Here is a 16879-nt window from a genome sequence, read left to right as displayed (position 1 = left end):
GCAGATATTATTCCAGGTGGGAAGAACCTAGTCTGTGTCTCCTCCGCCCCCCCCTCCCCAGACAAGGAGATGTACTACCCCCTGCTGGATGTGAACTGGTGGAGTGAGAGTGCGGTGATCCTGGCACGCTGCTCGGGGTCGCTCACAGTGTCCTCCGTCAGGACCCTGAAGAACCTGCTGGGGAAGTCGTGCGAGTGGTTCGAACCCTCGCCACAGGTCACTGCTGCCCATGACGGGGGATTCCTTAGCTTGGAGGTAAAAAAAATGTATATAATATATATGTATATATATATATATATATATATATACATATATATATATATGTTTTCATCAGAGTTCATATATAGCAAAATATGTCCATTCTCTCAAGTTGCTAGCTTGGTGTCATTTACTGTCATCCCTGCCAACTGCAGCATGTTATATGTGATGCATGTTATATCTGATGGAAGAAATGGGGACATATTTGTCCATGTATTCATAATGTGGATTGTAGTTTGCAGTTAGAGCAGTGAATTGCTTTGGGACCAAGTCTGGTAGTGCCCGGTTTTCTATAAAACACAGACTGAGATTTCAGCTTTCTGCTTTTTAATCAAAGTAGACCATGCTAGAATGGTCTTATAATAAATGCATAGCTGCCACCTGGTATGTCCTCCCTGATCCAGTGTGAATATGATAAAAGTTGTGTACGGGAATGACAAAACAATATTTCTACAACTTTCATCATCCAGTACATGTTTTATAAGACCTCGTCTGATGAGATATATCCTCTAAAGTGGGAGATGGCTACGGTAATTGTCCTCAGTTTGTTTCATGGGATTTTTTACTGCACCGTTATCGTGTCTTTAATTATAGCTATAAATGCATGTGATGTATTGCAGATATTATCTTTCTGGGGGAGGACAATAAAGAATTTAATGATGAAGTATTTATCGTTTCCACCATTACAGACAAAAAGTATCATCTTTTATCCCCTTACTTTTTGTTCTTGTATTGTGTGTGATTCACCATCTTTGGGGAAAAAAAATAATATAAAAATAAATAAATAAATAAACAGCAATCTTGAAGGCCTCGTCCGAGAATTTAGTTAGTCACTGTGCATTATGTAAATTCTGCCTTTCCAACTTCTCAAAAGGTTATATCAGATCCAAACTCCAATTCAAAATCAAATGTGACATTTTCCGGCCGAAGTTTTCTGATTAGGCGTAAAGCTGGTGTGGAGTTAATTATTGAGCCGTGGAACTTGGAGGGGTCCCCTGTTGTGTATAAAGACAGGTTTCTAGTGAACGGTGCGGTGTGTGAAGGCAAGGAGTCTGAAGTGTGTACGTAAAGGCCCTGGCATGCCGCCCACTGAAGGGAGATTTGTTATCAGCACTTCTGTAATAGCAGATTGAGTGATAAGATGCCATTGAGAGCAAGCCATGGGCCCTTCATTGGCTGAGTTAACTCTCTCTTGCTATTTTTTCTCTTGTTATTCAGCTGCCATTTTTGCTTTTCCCTACTTTGTCTGGTGATAGTTGTTCAGCGTATAAACCCTCATTGCGGGTTGGCTTTATGAGCCGTAGTCTTTATCGATGAAGAAAGGAGTATTGCTGATGAATAGTAATGCACTCACTGTAGCTTTATAGCAAATAGTGACATGCATCCCTCAGACCTCATGGTACACTTGCCTTAGGCGGTCTCCTGGCCCTACGGTAGCGATGAATTGATTCTATAAGGCGCAGGGTGTTTGTGCAGGTGCTTGTACTTCAGGCTTAGACTGCAGTCTGCCTGCAGTGGCATGGTCCTTTAGGACCCAGCACCACAGTAGGGTGTTTTGATTGGCTCCCCTGTGGGCTCTCCTTCTTCTCCTTCCTCCCTAGTGTGAGATCAAGTTGGCCCAGAAGAGGGCCCGCCTGGAGAGCAGCACCCCTGAGGACGATGAGGACGAAGATGACTCGGACTCGGAGGACGAGTCGTCCGCCAAGGCCCGCTACTTCCGCTACATCAAGCAGGGCCTGTATTACGTCACTGAGATGGAGAGGTTCGCACCTCCCAGGAAACGCCCTAGGACCGTCCTCAAGAACTACCGGCTGGTGAGCCTGAGGTCCACCACCCCAGAGGAGCTGTATCAGAGAAAGGTACTTCCCACCAGCTTCCCTGAGAATCCTGTACAAGGTTGGAAAGGGGTTTGAATGGCTGAAATTTGAGTAACGCAGCCTAGTAACAGATTTAAGCAAGTGTGACTTTATTTTTTTATTTTTCTTCCCCTTAATTTAATTGAGCAATGACTTTATGGTGGTATGTATTGAGAAGATAAAATGCCTTTTAAAAGACAAAGTGCCACAATAGGCATGTTGAATGCTGGGTTTACTTGGTTCCTGCTAGTGTGGAATAAGAGGTGCATGAATGCATCTCATGCATGTGTTTGTTTCGTAAGTTAGACATGGTAAGGCAGGTCTGAGTTGATGAGAGGTAATACGGGGGTTTCTTGATGAGTGGTAATACGGGGATATCTTGATGAGTGGTAAGACAGGGAAGGGTTGATGGGTGCTTGTCTATTATTCAGATCAGTAGACATGCTGGAGGATGCAGTTTAAGGTAGGCTTTAAGTATTTTGTGCAGTATTTGCTATAACCATGATTAGTGTGTTACATTTCCTTACCGTAGAGCAGTGTATTCAAACTCAGTTTGAAACTCGGGGCATCTTGAGGTTCTACTGAAAGGCCAGTATCATTTCAAACAGTAAGTCAGTTTGACTTTAACCAGTCAGAGAGGCCCACAAATGATGAGAGCTTTGTTGTATTAGGTACTATTAGATTTGACGGCTTGAAAGTTTGTAGTTTTGAAATGAGCATTTGCAAAATCATACTTTCTACAAAGGGTTATGCAATGTGCATGCAAATGAGGGTGATAATGTTAGGAGGAACAGTAGTCCTCTGTGCAGGCTTCTTAATACAGTTTGAGGCCAATTCCGACTTAAAGGTGGTGAATGTTTTTTTGTGCGAGTTTATTTTTTTCAGTTTTTGGGACTCAGACTTAATTTAGAGATAGCTACCATTTAAACCATAGGTGATGTTGTTAAATAGATGTCAGAATTGTCATGCTGGTCTGCCCTTTCAAATGGCAGAGTTATAGTGCAATATGTTGCAATAAAATTATTATTTTTTGTGAAAACCTGACATTTTACTACAGATTCAACCTCAAGAGTACCTACAGGGCACATGGCAATTTGTTAATATAGAACACCATGTGACAGGGGTCATTATTTGGAGGTATTTATGTACATGTCTGCATTCACAAATGACCACTGAGCATATTAGGATAGCCAAAAGAATTTATCACACCAGTTGAGTTGAATGTTCATTAAAGAATGTGTCTTGCAGTCTGTGCTTCCAAGTTTCAGATGACAGAGATTATTATGCCGTGTTTAAAGAAAGTAAGCATTCAACATTTCATTGTTTAACATTGTTGACATTGAGAGAATAATTGTGCAGGGTTATCAAATGGGGTGAATTTATTCGAATCTAAGCCTCCACATATGTAAAGTAGAAACTTGTTTTATTAATGTTTATTAATTTATTAGTGCCCATCATATCTAACAGTGTTGTTAGACATGATGGGCACTGCTGCATATGACATATTCAACCTTTTCTTGCACAGTCTTAAGTGTCAACTCAGAATATGCATGTCTTTGAAAATAATGACACGCTCTATTTTGAGTAACACACTCTCATTTTGGACAAACTCTGCCCCAAACACATGTCTCATTTAAGCACCCCATGTCTGAATGTGCGTAGTAGTGACAAAGGCATGCGACTCTCCATGGGCGCAAGTAAGCAGGGTTTGTGCGCTGGTGTCTCAAACCTGAATTGGCCCGTTACAGAGCAGGCATCTCAAACGCATTACTGTAACTCTTCTGGAGAGGATTAAGTGGAGGCACATAGGGGACAGTGATGTACGTAATGATAACAATAGGAGAAGTTGATTTACAGAGTGTTTGTTCTGCAAAAAAATAAATCATTTTCAAATAACAACAATTTAATTTTGAATCAAAACTTAGAAGATGAGCAGTATTCTTGCCATATATATGGTTATGTCTGGGAATGCAAAAATGGCGCCTGGCCCATGCATGTGGAGCGTCTGCTTTACAGTCAGTTTGGTACAGTATTATTGTCATAATTTTGCATCTTTTTTTTGCTGTAATTGCTCTTTATATTTTTGACGAAGTATTTCTGTAAAGGAGTGTCATTTAAGCAACTGCAGCACTAAAGCTCTGTTTACTCTCTGTGTTAAACTGTTGGAAAAGGAGGTTGCCTAGGTGACCAGCTGGCCTAATCTGTTCGACTATTGTGCAGAAATGCCATAAATTGTTCCTGTTTCTAACTCACAGAGGGTTAGTTTTAAAAGTTGCGCATATATAAAACAGAAGCCAAAAATGTGTTATTTTACAACAAAGGACTGCCTCTTAGGGTGACCATAAACTTTAAAAGATTAATTTAAGCAGTTGTCAATTTTTTCACACAATTGGCCTGTTTATTGTTCATTTCAGTGACCGCTGAACTAAATGTAACTAATGAAAGTAGTAAGAAACACTTTCTTAAAGTCATTACTCAGAGTCATTATTAAGAACAAACTGTAATACACCCTGATCTTACCTCAGCCCTAGTTTTTATTTTTGGCTTCATATTTTAATTCTGGGAAAATACAGAGATCCACTGAGAGACTGTGTGTGTGTGTGTGTGTGGGCCTGGGTCAAGGTATTGCTGAAGAAAGGCTGGTCTGTAGTAAATGGCTCCTGTGCATTGGGCAGACACAGCATTTTTAAGTTAAATTGTGTTATCTCAGACATTTCCTCCCAAGTAATTCTGTTTTTTGGGCCAAAACGTATTTTGTAGGTGTCAAGGGCGTACAGGATAGTTATTAGCCTAAAGCAACTGATGACTGTTTAATGTTTATCTTTTTTATGTTCTGCCTGTCTTATGTTTAATGATTGTACTATCAGAAAGATTTTCTTGCAATTTGGGCTCACAGGCAGCGTATAGGAAGGAACTGTCAGCCTTGTTTGTTTTGCGCCTTGTTTATGACAATAGTTTCAATTGGGCTGATGATAAATCATGTCGAGTAGTTGTGTTTTTTTTCCCATGCTGCTGCCTGCCTTCTCTCCCAGTGCTCTGTCTGCAGGCAAGCTCCACTTCTAAATATAATTAATCCAGACACGGAGGGAAGAATTCTTCACAGCATTGGATTTAGGCTAAATCCTGCATACTCAGCCGGAGATGTTAGCTGGTTCTGTGAGTGTCTCTCGTGCTCGTAATGACCTACTGCTGACCCTTGATTAGATTGACAGTGAGGAGTACGGGGAAGCCTTATCCCTGGCACATGCCTATGGCTTGGACTCAGACCTGGTCTATCAGAGGCAATGGAGGAAGTCTACTGTAAGCATCGCATCCATACAGGATTACCTGGTACGTATGAGAACCGAAGGTCAAATCAATTAATACCAGCTGTTCTCGTGTTGTATCAGGAAAACCTGCTTGTGGGGTGGATGAAGCTGTGGCAGTATGTACTGCTTTCTTTTTTACCACACTCTAATTGAAAATGTGCAGTGTATATGTGACTTTCCCCTTAAAAATAACCTTTTTCCCCCAAGGTGTCATGTGACTGAGCTGTAATGAGCTGTAGCCGAAGTATGAATTATTAAAAAAAACGGAAAACGATGTAGACGAGTAAAAGCTAGGGTGTTCATACCAGGGTGCCTGCCGCTTGTGCGGTTATGCCGATTCCATCAGGCTGAGCGTGGGCACGTTTGTCTCTCAGAGCAAGATTAAGAAGCGGTCCTGGGTGCTGCACGAGTGTGTGGAGAGGGTGCCCGAGAACGCGGACGCGGCCAAGGAGCTGCTGCAGTACGGCCTCAAGGGCACGGACCTGGAGGCCCTCATCGCCATCGGCAACGGCGAGGACGGGGGCAGGTGCGTCTCTCCCCCGCGGGGGGGTGCAGGCGGGGTACAGTGTTGGGGTCCTGATCCTCTGTCAGTTCGCACGTCTTTCAGATATCAGTCATTTGCGGCGCCTTGTGTCCATCCCCTCATGATGGCAGAATATGTTTTTCAGTATTTTTTTGTCTGTTTGTCTGTGACAAAGCGTGAAAACTGAATGGACTTGCAGGAGGGGTCTTGTTTGAGCACAAAGCTTAAGGCAAGACTGGTATGTAAAGAAAGGAAAAAATGAGTTTCAGTTAACATTTTTTTCCTCAGTCTGGCACAACAGCAGAATAGACTGAGTTGATGGTCTTGGTGACCTCATCATTTTCATTTTTCAGCCCAGTTTTGAATAGAGGTAGCCATAAACATTTGAACGAAAAGAAAGAGAAACTTTTGGGAAAAGCATTGAGAAACATGTCATGTACTCGTAACTAGATGTTAAATCCATTACCATGAAGCTTACAATGAAAGCAAAGCCTGCAGCTTACGACTTATGAAGCTGCAAATGCTGTAAGTAATATAGACAGAAATGTGAATTTTAATGGTAAAAGCGTGCAATTCCCTCGGCCAAGATGAATTTCACAGACAGAGACGTGCTGTGCTTTTCAATTAAATGCAAACTGCTGTGGCTGTGTAGCCCTTCAAAAAAGAAAATAATAAAAAAAATACAACTGAATTTCTCATGTTACAGGGAATTCAGCCTAGCCAGAGTAACATTTTGTGAATCTCATTTTATGAGAATAGACTGTACTTCCCTACGTGTATATACTTGACCTCCTTCCAATGCTGTGATTATTAAAAAAATTACATTTACCGCACAAATAAAACAGTCGCTCTGCAATTATGCCATACATAAGTGAAATTGCTAATAGATTTCACCCTGACTGTGTATTTAATTGTTCCCCTCTCTCACTGCCTCTTGGATTGTCACAATTAGGTTCACTTAATTGTCATTGAAATAGTTGGTGGCAATGCAAAGTATATCCAAACATATCTGAATGTCCTTAGTTTGAGATGCATTTCATTTTAGTTCACAAATTTTGCCATCAGTTTGATGCTGATGCCTTAAAATTGTTCAGATGCTTTGAAATATGTGCATGGGTAGCTCAAGTAGACTCTTGAGGGGAAAATACACTTCTGTAAATAATCACTAATATCAGTCCTGGAACATATCAGGGATGTTTTTTAATCGTACAAACAAGATGAAGTAAAGTTTTTTTGTTTGTGTATGTGAAGCTGACTTTGAGTGCCATGGGTGTATAAACAGTGGCGTGATATAGGTTTGAAGCAGTCATGTTTTAATTTGTTTTAATGTCTGCCACTATGAACTGAGGTTCTCCCTCACACACTCTATCATGTCATGTATGCCTTGACATCATTTCCTTTTTTTATAAATGTAAAAGTGTGTAACAGGTTTTTCAAAAGGGGCCTACTTTTACTGCCTCTGTCCCGTGAAGCTCCTGTACAAGACACTTCATGCAGAAACCCAGCCCTTAGAAAATTCTTTATCCCTTTGTGAAATGCAATCATTCTTTTAACCATGCCGGTATCGTGGAATCTCTTACTTCAGAAAAATGTTAATTCATCAATGATAGCAGAACATATGTTTGCCGCTTCACCGACTGACATAGAAACCTCTTGCCATTTCAAAGGCAGGAGTGGAAACCTGTTAAAATTCAGAGGGAGATAGAATTCTTACATTCCTTTGCCTACTTGATTATTCTCTCCTGTCTTTTGATAATAAAAAGCAATCCCATTTCCACACTTTACAGATAGGTGGAAATAAATCTATAGAGGTTGTGGCTCAGAGGCAGGACCACAACCTTCAGATTACTGCCGAATGTACCGATTTTGACAATTTAAAGATGGATTTTGTTAATCTGATATTGACTCTGAGCACAAAGGTTGTTTGGTGCATTTATGAACATTGATTTTTCTTTCCTGCCACGTTCCCTGAATGCAGATTTATCTTGCCTGGGGACGTAGACATTGAGGATGTTCCTTATGAAGATTTCCTCTCCCCAGCCGAGGCGGTGAAGAGGAAGAAAGAGGGAGAGGCCAAGAAGAGGCAGGAGCTGCTGAAGAAGGTTGACTTCAGCAGGTGATCCAGAGCGTTTCTCATGTCGCACTGTCTGATCACAGATGCCGTGTCACTCACCCCCACCCCCCCCACTGCAGATATTGCATTATATGACCATATGTTCAGTTCATGTGTTACTATCATCCTCCATACTTACTTGTCTCTTAGGCTTTGCTACATAACAGGAGTAACAGTGCTGTCTGTATTGCTGTGCTGGATTTGTATGTTCTGTTTTAGAAAATGCCCCTTAAAGGATGTTTACAGTGAGCCAGCAAATTGAAGCTTAAGTGATGAGAGAGGCAGAATGTTTCACGCGAAGCCAGCTATTTAGTCAATATATAGAATAGCTTTGACCTTGCTTTCTTTCAAACAGTCAGACCCCTGAAGGTTATGGTTTGGCAAAGGAGCTTCTGTCAATATTAACTGTAAATTGTTGAAACAGGGAATTCCATTTCTGGGTTACTCAGCTCAACAGCGCTGGGGTCGAGTCTTCACTGTAGAGCATGAGGAGACTGAAATCATGGTTTCATACAGTATCTCCAATGCAGCCCTTTGCAGTTACACAGCTTGTTGGGCTCTCTCTACAGTTTATTTCATGCTGTCAAATACATCTTTAACTATAGCTTAGAACTGGAGTGTATAGGGTATTTGTATAGAATGTACAGAATTACATTTTAATCTTGTGAACACTGTGAATTTTCCATTATTACGTTGTTAATATGTTGTTGTTCTGCAACGCGCTTTACCAAGCTGTGTTAAGTGTACCTTCCTCAGCAAAGGTAAGCATGTGTTAAGTGAAATATATTTACTTACATTCAGTGCATAACCTGAACAGTGTGTTATAATATGCATCCTCTGCAACAGCTATACAGCAAATTAGATGGATATGGAAAAATATTTTATAGATTATTGCAGAATCTGCTCAGGGTAATTTATGCCTGTGCTGTCTCCCACAGAAGCCTTAATGAAAGGCCTTTTGTGATTATAAATCCATGAATGCTTTCTGGGAACTAATGGTGTGGTGTGCACCAGTACAAACACATCTGTAAAGCCCATCTGATTAATCCTTTTTTCTGTACAATAATCAGCAATGTAACTAAAATTGATGTTGCGCACCATGAATGGGGATGCATTAGAATACCAAGGAACCTGCTGTGAGGCTAAAAACAGCCAACACATCTCGTTTGTAAGTAAATTCTTGTGTAAGAATTTAATACTGTCAAACACACTAAATGTTATACACTGTGTCCATTATAATGTACTGTATAAATACACTATTATATAACTGTATTTGTTACATAAATATCAAACAAAAATCTTTATGTAATCTCTGGGGAAAAACTAATTTCTGATGTTTGGAAACAAGGTTGTGAGATACCAATGTATAAAAAGGGATCACACTGATCCAGGAAATTACAGGTGAGTTAGTGTAACTTGTATGTCATGTAAGATTTTGGAACTTGTCACATAGGTTAGAATTATTCCTGAAAAAAAAAATGTATTAAAAGGGATAGTCAACATGGTTTTTGCTCAGGGAGATCATGCTTAAAAAATTCTCTTAGCTACTTCAGGGAAACTACAAATTATAAAATGTGTTAAATCAAGTCAAGCTTACGATATTATGCACTTGGATATTCAAAAGTGTTCAGCTGGGTACTACAAGTGACTTGTTAGGAAGCTGAAATCAGTAGGAATTAAACAAGTTGTGTTAAGTGAATAAAAAATTGCCTAGAAAACAAAGAATAATGATAAAAAGAGAAAAGGTGAATTTCATCTGAACAAGTGGAGATCATCTTGATTTGGTGCTGGGACCTTTGTGGTACCCTATTTACATAAATGACCTGGATGTGAGCATTAACAGCAAAATGGTTAAACTTGCTAAAGGTACTAAACTCAGAGGTAAAGCTCAGTTTGGAAGCTGCCAAAGTGATTCAGGAAGATTTAAATAGGATTTTAAATTGGGCATACACCTCACAAGTGAAGTTTAACATTACCAAATGTAAAATTATAACTGTAGGCAATAGCATTGTAAAGCAGAATTGTTTTAGGATAGGTACAAAACTTGAGTTTTTGACACAAGTCTGTCTGGAAAAAGGCAAGTAAGATGCTGGAAAACATAGAAAAAAGTACTGATTACAAATCAAAGAAGGTTATATGAAAATCACTTTGTCAGATCAGAGTACTGTATCCAGTTCTGGACACCACGCTATAAGACAGACATACATTTAAATTACATTTATTCATTTAGCATACGCTTTTATCCAAAGCGACATACAAAAGTGCATATAGTGGGCAAATAGGCACAAGGGCAAGATGTGTACAAGGCAGATAGTGCTGAAGCTGAGCACAAGGTCAGTGTAGCGAGACAGAGCTAATCTGATCTAGGGGTACATATATCAAATACAATCATTGGGACAATAAAGTACCACTATGCTAACATACAGAATAAGCTCAAAAACTACAGAGAAGAGAAGAAAGACCAGCTTCCAGGTGTCAATCATATATGTTATGAAGAGAGTCTCAAGATATTTATTCTTTTTTTTTCTCAACAAGAAGAGGACAAAAAAGATGTGACTGAGACTGAAACATGGGGTAGGGGAAACAAGGGATAAATTAAGTGGTCTGCAGTCTACATTTTAAGATTAGTTCTAACAAGAGGACATGCAATTGAATATAATTAGATAAAAGTAAATTTCACACTGATAGGGGGATATATTTTTTCACTCAGAGAGTGACAAATGCATGCAATAGCTTGCCAGGAGTTGTATGGCCAGTTTTTGTTGGAAAACTAATTATATCCTTGTGCTATATTACAAAAGCTGACTCTCATCTTCCCTGTGGTAGAGGAGTGTAGTCATGTGCAGTGTATTGTTACTCAAGTTACCACTAGCACTTGTGCCCTTTTATGTTTGCATGTGGTGGTGAAGTTAACCTCCTTGCCAGTGATCACTGGACCAGAAAATATAATTCATAAGTAGTGTGCGCCAAGGAATGGTGTGAGATCATTAAGATCTAATCGCTTTTTTCATGCAGTTTCTTCTTGCAGATTTTAATTTCTCATCGGAAATTTAGGCAGACTGAACAAAACATGAGTCTTTGGGGATCACTGATTAAATATTTAACTTTTACCAAAATGTTCTGCTGGAAAAAAAAAGGGGGGGGGAGAGATCATAATTCTCTTAATATCTTTTTAACTACTTAGCTATTACAGGAATGGGTGGTGTAGATCAAAGCTGCCTTTGCTGAAGATATTTGGAGTTGTAAAAAGCCATTTCAGCACTTGTGAGGCACAGGCACGGTTGTCCGCAGTGGAGCACATCCAATCTGACAGGTGACCTGAATCAGAAGTCCCTAATGGAGGATCGGTATAATTGCCCCCTCAGGATCGCACAAATTTAGGGTGAAACGGAGGCCTATGAATGACTGCTGAGACCGCTTTGAATGCGTCACATGGTTGCATTAGGTTGTATTGAGTGATAATACTAAAGCTTACTGCAGTTCAGATGTGCCTTTTTGCACACCTGTGTACTGTTACAGACACATTACATTGCATTCATTTAGCAGACGCTCTTATCCAGAGCAACTTCCAGCACAGAACAAAAGAACAGAACAGTCCCCTGAAAAACCTTGTACTAGCCCACAGAAAAGGTGTTACTTCACGAACTAATTCAACCAATAAGGGATTTCTCTGTGTAAGAAGTCCTGGTTAGAATATGTGTGTAAATGAAGAAAACCAGAGAATTGGCAACACGACCTGAAACCTGCAGTTCAGTCTGTCTAATTTCAAAGCTCTTGCTTCAGTGCGGCGCCTGACGATCACATCGAGCAAAAGTAAAATGAGATGGAAGGAAGCTACACTCATCAAATCTCATTGAAAAGGCTTGCGTCTGAGATCAAAGCCCCTGGGCGAGTGTGCTGGAGGGTCCGCAGTGTCCCGATCATCAGCGGGAACGGCCCTTCTCTCGTCAAGGTGAAACCGCAGGATCCTCTTAGCAATTCAGCACAGTAGCAGCTGCCCACGTTTCATGCAGCTCAGCCTCATCCCGACACAATGAGGCAATCGCAGGCCACGTTCCTGGCGCCAGATAAAGGAAGGGAATCAGATTAGATTTAATGAACTGCCCGAGAATCTACCGATTTGACCGTTTTCCCTGCGTCCCTCCTCTCAAGAGAGACATCCAGGCAATCAGGGCCGAGTCATGACGGATTAAGCTCCTTCTGATATAATAATCAAGGCAGCTAATAGCTTTGCCCTTGTGCTGAATCGCTGGCGATCCCCGGAATGGCGAGGTTGTCATGCTGTTGGAGGGGACCTTGGTTCCGCTCGGGATTTTCGCTGCAACACAGGCGTGGCGTGGAGATAGCCCGTCCACCTCGGCCGCAGCAGAGGAAATTAAAAAATCCCAGGCGAGTTCTCCCCGCAGTGTCTCCCCGGCCTCCACATCCTTCTGAATGGCTGTGTGTGTCTGCACACCAGGCCCCTATCCTCTAAATAGGCCAGGCTTAGCAACCCAGCAGGAGTGGCAGTAGTGTCTGTAATCAGCTAGTGCCTATTCAGGCAGCGTATTGTCTCCTCGTGCCGAAGAGTCGTATTTAATTCCTTGGCATGTCCCCTTTCTCTCTGTAATTATAATGAGGCCCAAGGAAACCCAGTCTCAGAAAAAAATGAGCTTAAAGGGCACCAAGGGTGATTCTCTGTAGAAAAAAAAAAAGAAATGGATGAAAAAACAATGATTAATTGACTGTACCATTATCATCGTGCCTAAAAAATCTAATTGGAGCTTGACTTCAATTTTAAGCTCCTTGAAAGGTGATAAGGATTTGAAAATGAAACCCAGGGGCAGTGCTTGGTCGGATTTTCCAAGCACACGCCATGTAGATGGCCCTTATGAATGCATGGTAAAGGACATCCATCTGAACCCTTTCCCTGGATTTAGGCTTCTCAGACATCCATTCTAGGTGCCCTTTTTGGAACAGTGAATTCAACAGAAATTAGCTTCGGGAGGAAATGTTTTTTGATAGTACCCTATGGCCAGGCAGGGCCATTGTTCCAAAAGCACAGGGGAACGGAAATTGCAGAACAAGTTGTCGGCTGGATGTTTCCCCCTCAAAGCCAGAGAATGCTTTTTCTTGAATCTCAGTGCGGTTAAGCTGTTGGAAATTGATTCTGAAAGTTGACTGACTTCAGGTAAAACGACTCACCCATTTATGAGCACCCAGGCTCCCCCCTAGTTTCATTACTCAGGAGAGAAGCTGTAGCTCTGATCAAGTCTGACAGCTGTGATGGAGTCTGGAGCATCCCTGCTCCTTCTTTGTACCTCTTATTCAGGTGACCAGGTCTCCTGCTATCAGTCAAGACCTTGTTTTCTGGCCCATACAAAATCAGATGGGGAATATGACTGAATATGTACTGCTTATTGTCACTTTTCAAGGCATTGAAGCCATTTATGGTGTAGCAACAGCAAATCTTTCAGTGATTGCATTTATTGTTCAGATATAAAAGAAGTGGGCAGTCACAACACAGGTGATTGAGATAAAAGCTTTTTGATAAACAACATAATGGTATGCTCCACACTTGGGTTATTTATTCTAATTGAAAAAAATGAACTGGAAGCTCTTTGGAATTAGTAGGTTAATGAATTCACGCTAATCTATCAGAGTCAGAGGATACAATACAGGATTAAATGGACCCGACTGCTAAATGACCTGACTCAAGCATTCAGGCTGATATGGAGGATGTGCATTTGTGCTTCTGCAGGTTAACTCTGGAGCAGAAGGAGCTTTGCCGGAGCAGATTAAAACTCCTGTGTTACCTGGATCGCTTAGCCACATATGAGGTAAGAATAGGATGACTCTCTTTTTTGACAAGATTCAAATATGGCCACAAACTGTATGAAAGGACCCAGGTCTTATATCCCTTATGAAGAGTGAAACTTAAAGGTGTAAAGTTCTTTCATAGGATGTAAGTTTGGACAGAATTTCTGGTCTTCTTGTAAACACTTCCAGGCTAAAGATTCATAGTAAAAAAGGGAAAGACTGGAAACTGGTGTAGTGAGACAATCTCATATGCTGGAAAACGGGATATTATTTTCAACCTTGAAATATTTATTTTTGCCATTTAAAGTGATGTGTGTAGGGATGCATGACGGGAATCTGCCACTGGGCTTTACAGAGAGAGAGAGAGAGCCCCCCAGCATCCATGGCCCTGTAAATCGGCGCATCCTCTTATGTGAGGCTGTGAATGGCCAGGATCAGATGTGGGGATGTAAGAATCGGGGCCGGAAAAACCCCACTGTGGAGGGGAGCAAAGCGCAGCCGTCGCCTCTGCGGGCCAGAGCCCTCCACACTCCCCGTGGCATATTAGACGCATCATAACCCCCCCCAGAAGATATGAGGAGGGTAATGAAGTGGAAATAATGTGATCCTCCACTCTGTCCTGGCTTGCAGGAAATCTTGGAACGGTCGCATGCTGCCGAACAGAGATATGATGCAGAATTCTTCAAGAAGTTCCGCAATCAGAATATTGTGCTGTCAGCAAGAACGTACGCCAGGGTAAAGGATTTTTTTTTCTGTCCCATTCTCACATTCAAGAGTGCATAACATTTTACTATTTTGTATTTAGGCTGTTGCATTAATAACACAGACTGTGGTCTGTGAAATGCAGTTACCATCACATAAGGCCTGACACTTTCTTTTTCCCCATTTGTGAGCAGACATCCTTAGAATCCCTTATAGAAATAGCACTGAAGTAACAACCTGTCTGAGCTGCTTGCAGAGTATCTGAATTCAGTTTTTCACTCCGTTTCCTTTAACCTTGAATTCAAATGACTCACCCTCAAAGGTGCAACTACCTTCCGCTGTTTGTGCTTTTCTTGAAACATGATGATTTTATGGACTTGTGACCACTCAGGCTGGAAGTATTGCATTTGAAAGTAATATAAGGCAGTTTTGATTCAGAAAAGTTGCCTGTGATTCAAGTTTAATTTGGTTCTGACTTCTGTTGCTGCTCTCAATATTTTTCATGGGCATCCTGCATTGCATCATGGTTGTTTTCAACAGCACTTTGTGGTTTCTAGGAGAGTAATGTGCAAGCGTTGAACATCTTGTTCACTTACCATGGATCAGAACTTCTCCAACATCGACTGGCTATACTGTACAACTTCCCAGAGACAACGTCCCCACATGAATACACCATCCTCCTCCCTGAAGCCTGGTAAGTGGCAAATGCTAGTTGTGAGAAACAAGAGAAACAAATCAATTGTAGAGGATAAATGTACATAGAATCTTAATGAAAAGGGTAAAGCTTGAATTAAAAAAAAAAAAACAGGCATTAGGTGAATATTTGGTTTGTGGGGAGTCTTCAGTACGTCTCCTATGGCTCTTTGCCCATAACTTCAATACATTTGTGGAAAGATAGTAATACTTTATGTTTTTGCCGATTTCAGTCACTGGCAGTCATTTGACATGTAACATGACACTAACCGTGTCAAAGCAGTTAGATCGAATGCTTGTGAAGATTCGCCCAGTGGGTGTCTGTCTGTATGAAACACAAGCCCATGGAAATGACACTGATTTTAACCTGCATAACTGGAGAACACTTTAGTCATCAGAGCTGTGGTCACTCAATTGTTTTTAAACCTTATATTCAAGTGAATGGAGGTGTCATTTGCTGAAGGAAAATTTTAGGAATTGAATGTAAATTGTACCTTTCCTTCCTTTAAATCGATCAATTTACATGGTCAGTTTGCTCTTCTCTCTTTTACTGTCTTAACTGAGGCACAGTCTCTGCAGAAGTTGTACACTGGATAGGATTGTTGGGGGAATGAGGAAAGGCGATTCAACTGAAACTTGGACACATTGAAATGTAGCATACGTAGATCTGGGACTAACAAAGTTAAGCTCTTTTCATTCTCTGTGGCCTGCACAGTGCTGAAAGTAGACTCTGATACTTAATATTAATTCGGCAAGTCTGTGCTAGCCTACCTAGTGGACATAGTGATTTACCTCCAAAATTACAATCAATACCATTTGAAAGAACAAGCTGTTTGTTGACTTGCTAATTCAGCTGAACAGTTAGAAATGATTTTAGGAAAAAGTTTTTGCCTTTTTTAAGGAGTTATCTTTAGCAATTTAGAGTTTACAGTATGTGCTGTTTTTAACGTAATTACCCACATAGCAATACCTAAGCACTTTGTGATAAGGTCTTTGCACTTTGAGATTTGTTTCAAATCTCTCTCCTTCTGACTCTGCCGAGTAATAAGTCAGAATCTGTGTAATGCTGGGAGCTGCTCAGGGCACCTATTTTGGAACAAAAAACCCCACCCCAAGTACAGATCTCTGAAATCCTACTTCTTCCTCCGTTGCCTCTGGTGGGAATGTGCTTAGAGGAGCTGAATGCCCTTTAGTCATCTGAAAAGTGCCGAGGTGCTTTTTATGTGTGCGTAGGTCATATAAGTGAACCCCCTCCGTAAGCAAAAAGAAAAAAAAAACAGCAGCGGAGTTTTCTTTGATTAGTGGTGGTAGAGATATGGAAGTACTCTGTCAAAAGAGGAGAGTGTGTGTTCTGACCCTTCTGCTTCTTTCAAAGGGTAACTTTCCCCCCAGCAGTTGCATATTTAACATGTCGTTCTTTGCCTTGCAGTGAGCAAGTCTGGATACTGCAAACAAGAGCTTATCTCACGGCAGGCTACGTCACATCCATTTTAGGGTTGATATGCTTTTGGTCAAGTCGTAGGCTCAGGTAGACGCAATTGAAATTATGCTTTAAACAAATAAATAAACAAGTAGCTCATTTTTCACTTGACTGATGAAAACCAAGGTCTTTATTGTTTGTGACACA

General features: G+C 41.0%; 1 protein-coding gene across 2 annotated transcripts in view; it reads left to right on the top strand.

Moving 5' to 3' along the window:
* The window catches only part of nbas (NBAS subunit of NRZ tethering complex), a 142858-nt gene that overhangs the window by 16363 nt on the left and 109616 nt on the right, over positions 1-16879 (top strand). For both annotated transcript variants that reach the window (XM_036549571.1, XM_036549570.1), the window contains exons 14-21: positions 62-255; positions 1860-2117; positions 5319-5444; positions 5797-5948; positions 7924-8061; positions 13799-13877; positions 14488-14592; positions 15117-15253. In XM_036549571.1, coding sequence (XP_036405464.1) covers positions 62-255; positions 1860-2117; positions 5319-5444; positions 5797-5948; positions 7924-8061; positions 13799-13877; positions 14488-14592; positions 15117-15253 — 1189 coding nt within the window. The remainder of the gene's footprint in view (positions 1-61; positions 256-1859; positions 2118-5318; positions 5445-5796; positions 5949-7923; positions 8062-13798; positions 13878-14487; positions 14593-15116; positions 15254-16879) is intronic.

This window comes from Megalops cyprinoides, chromosome 17 (genome assembly GCF_013368585.1).
Source record: "Megalops cyprinoides isolate fMegCyp1 chromosome 17, fMegCyp1.pri, whole genome shotgun sequence".
Taxonomy (NCBI): domain Eukaryota; kingdom Metazoa; phylum Chordata; class Actinopteri; order Elopiformes; family Megalopidae; genus Megalops; species Megalops cyprinoides.
Note: the sequence above shows the minus strand (reverse complement) of the source record. Positions and strands in the feature narration are given on the sequence as shown.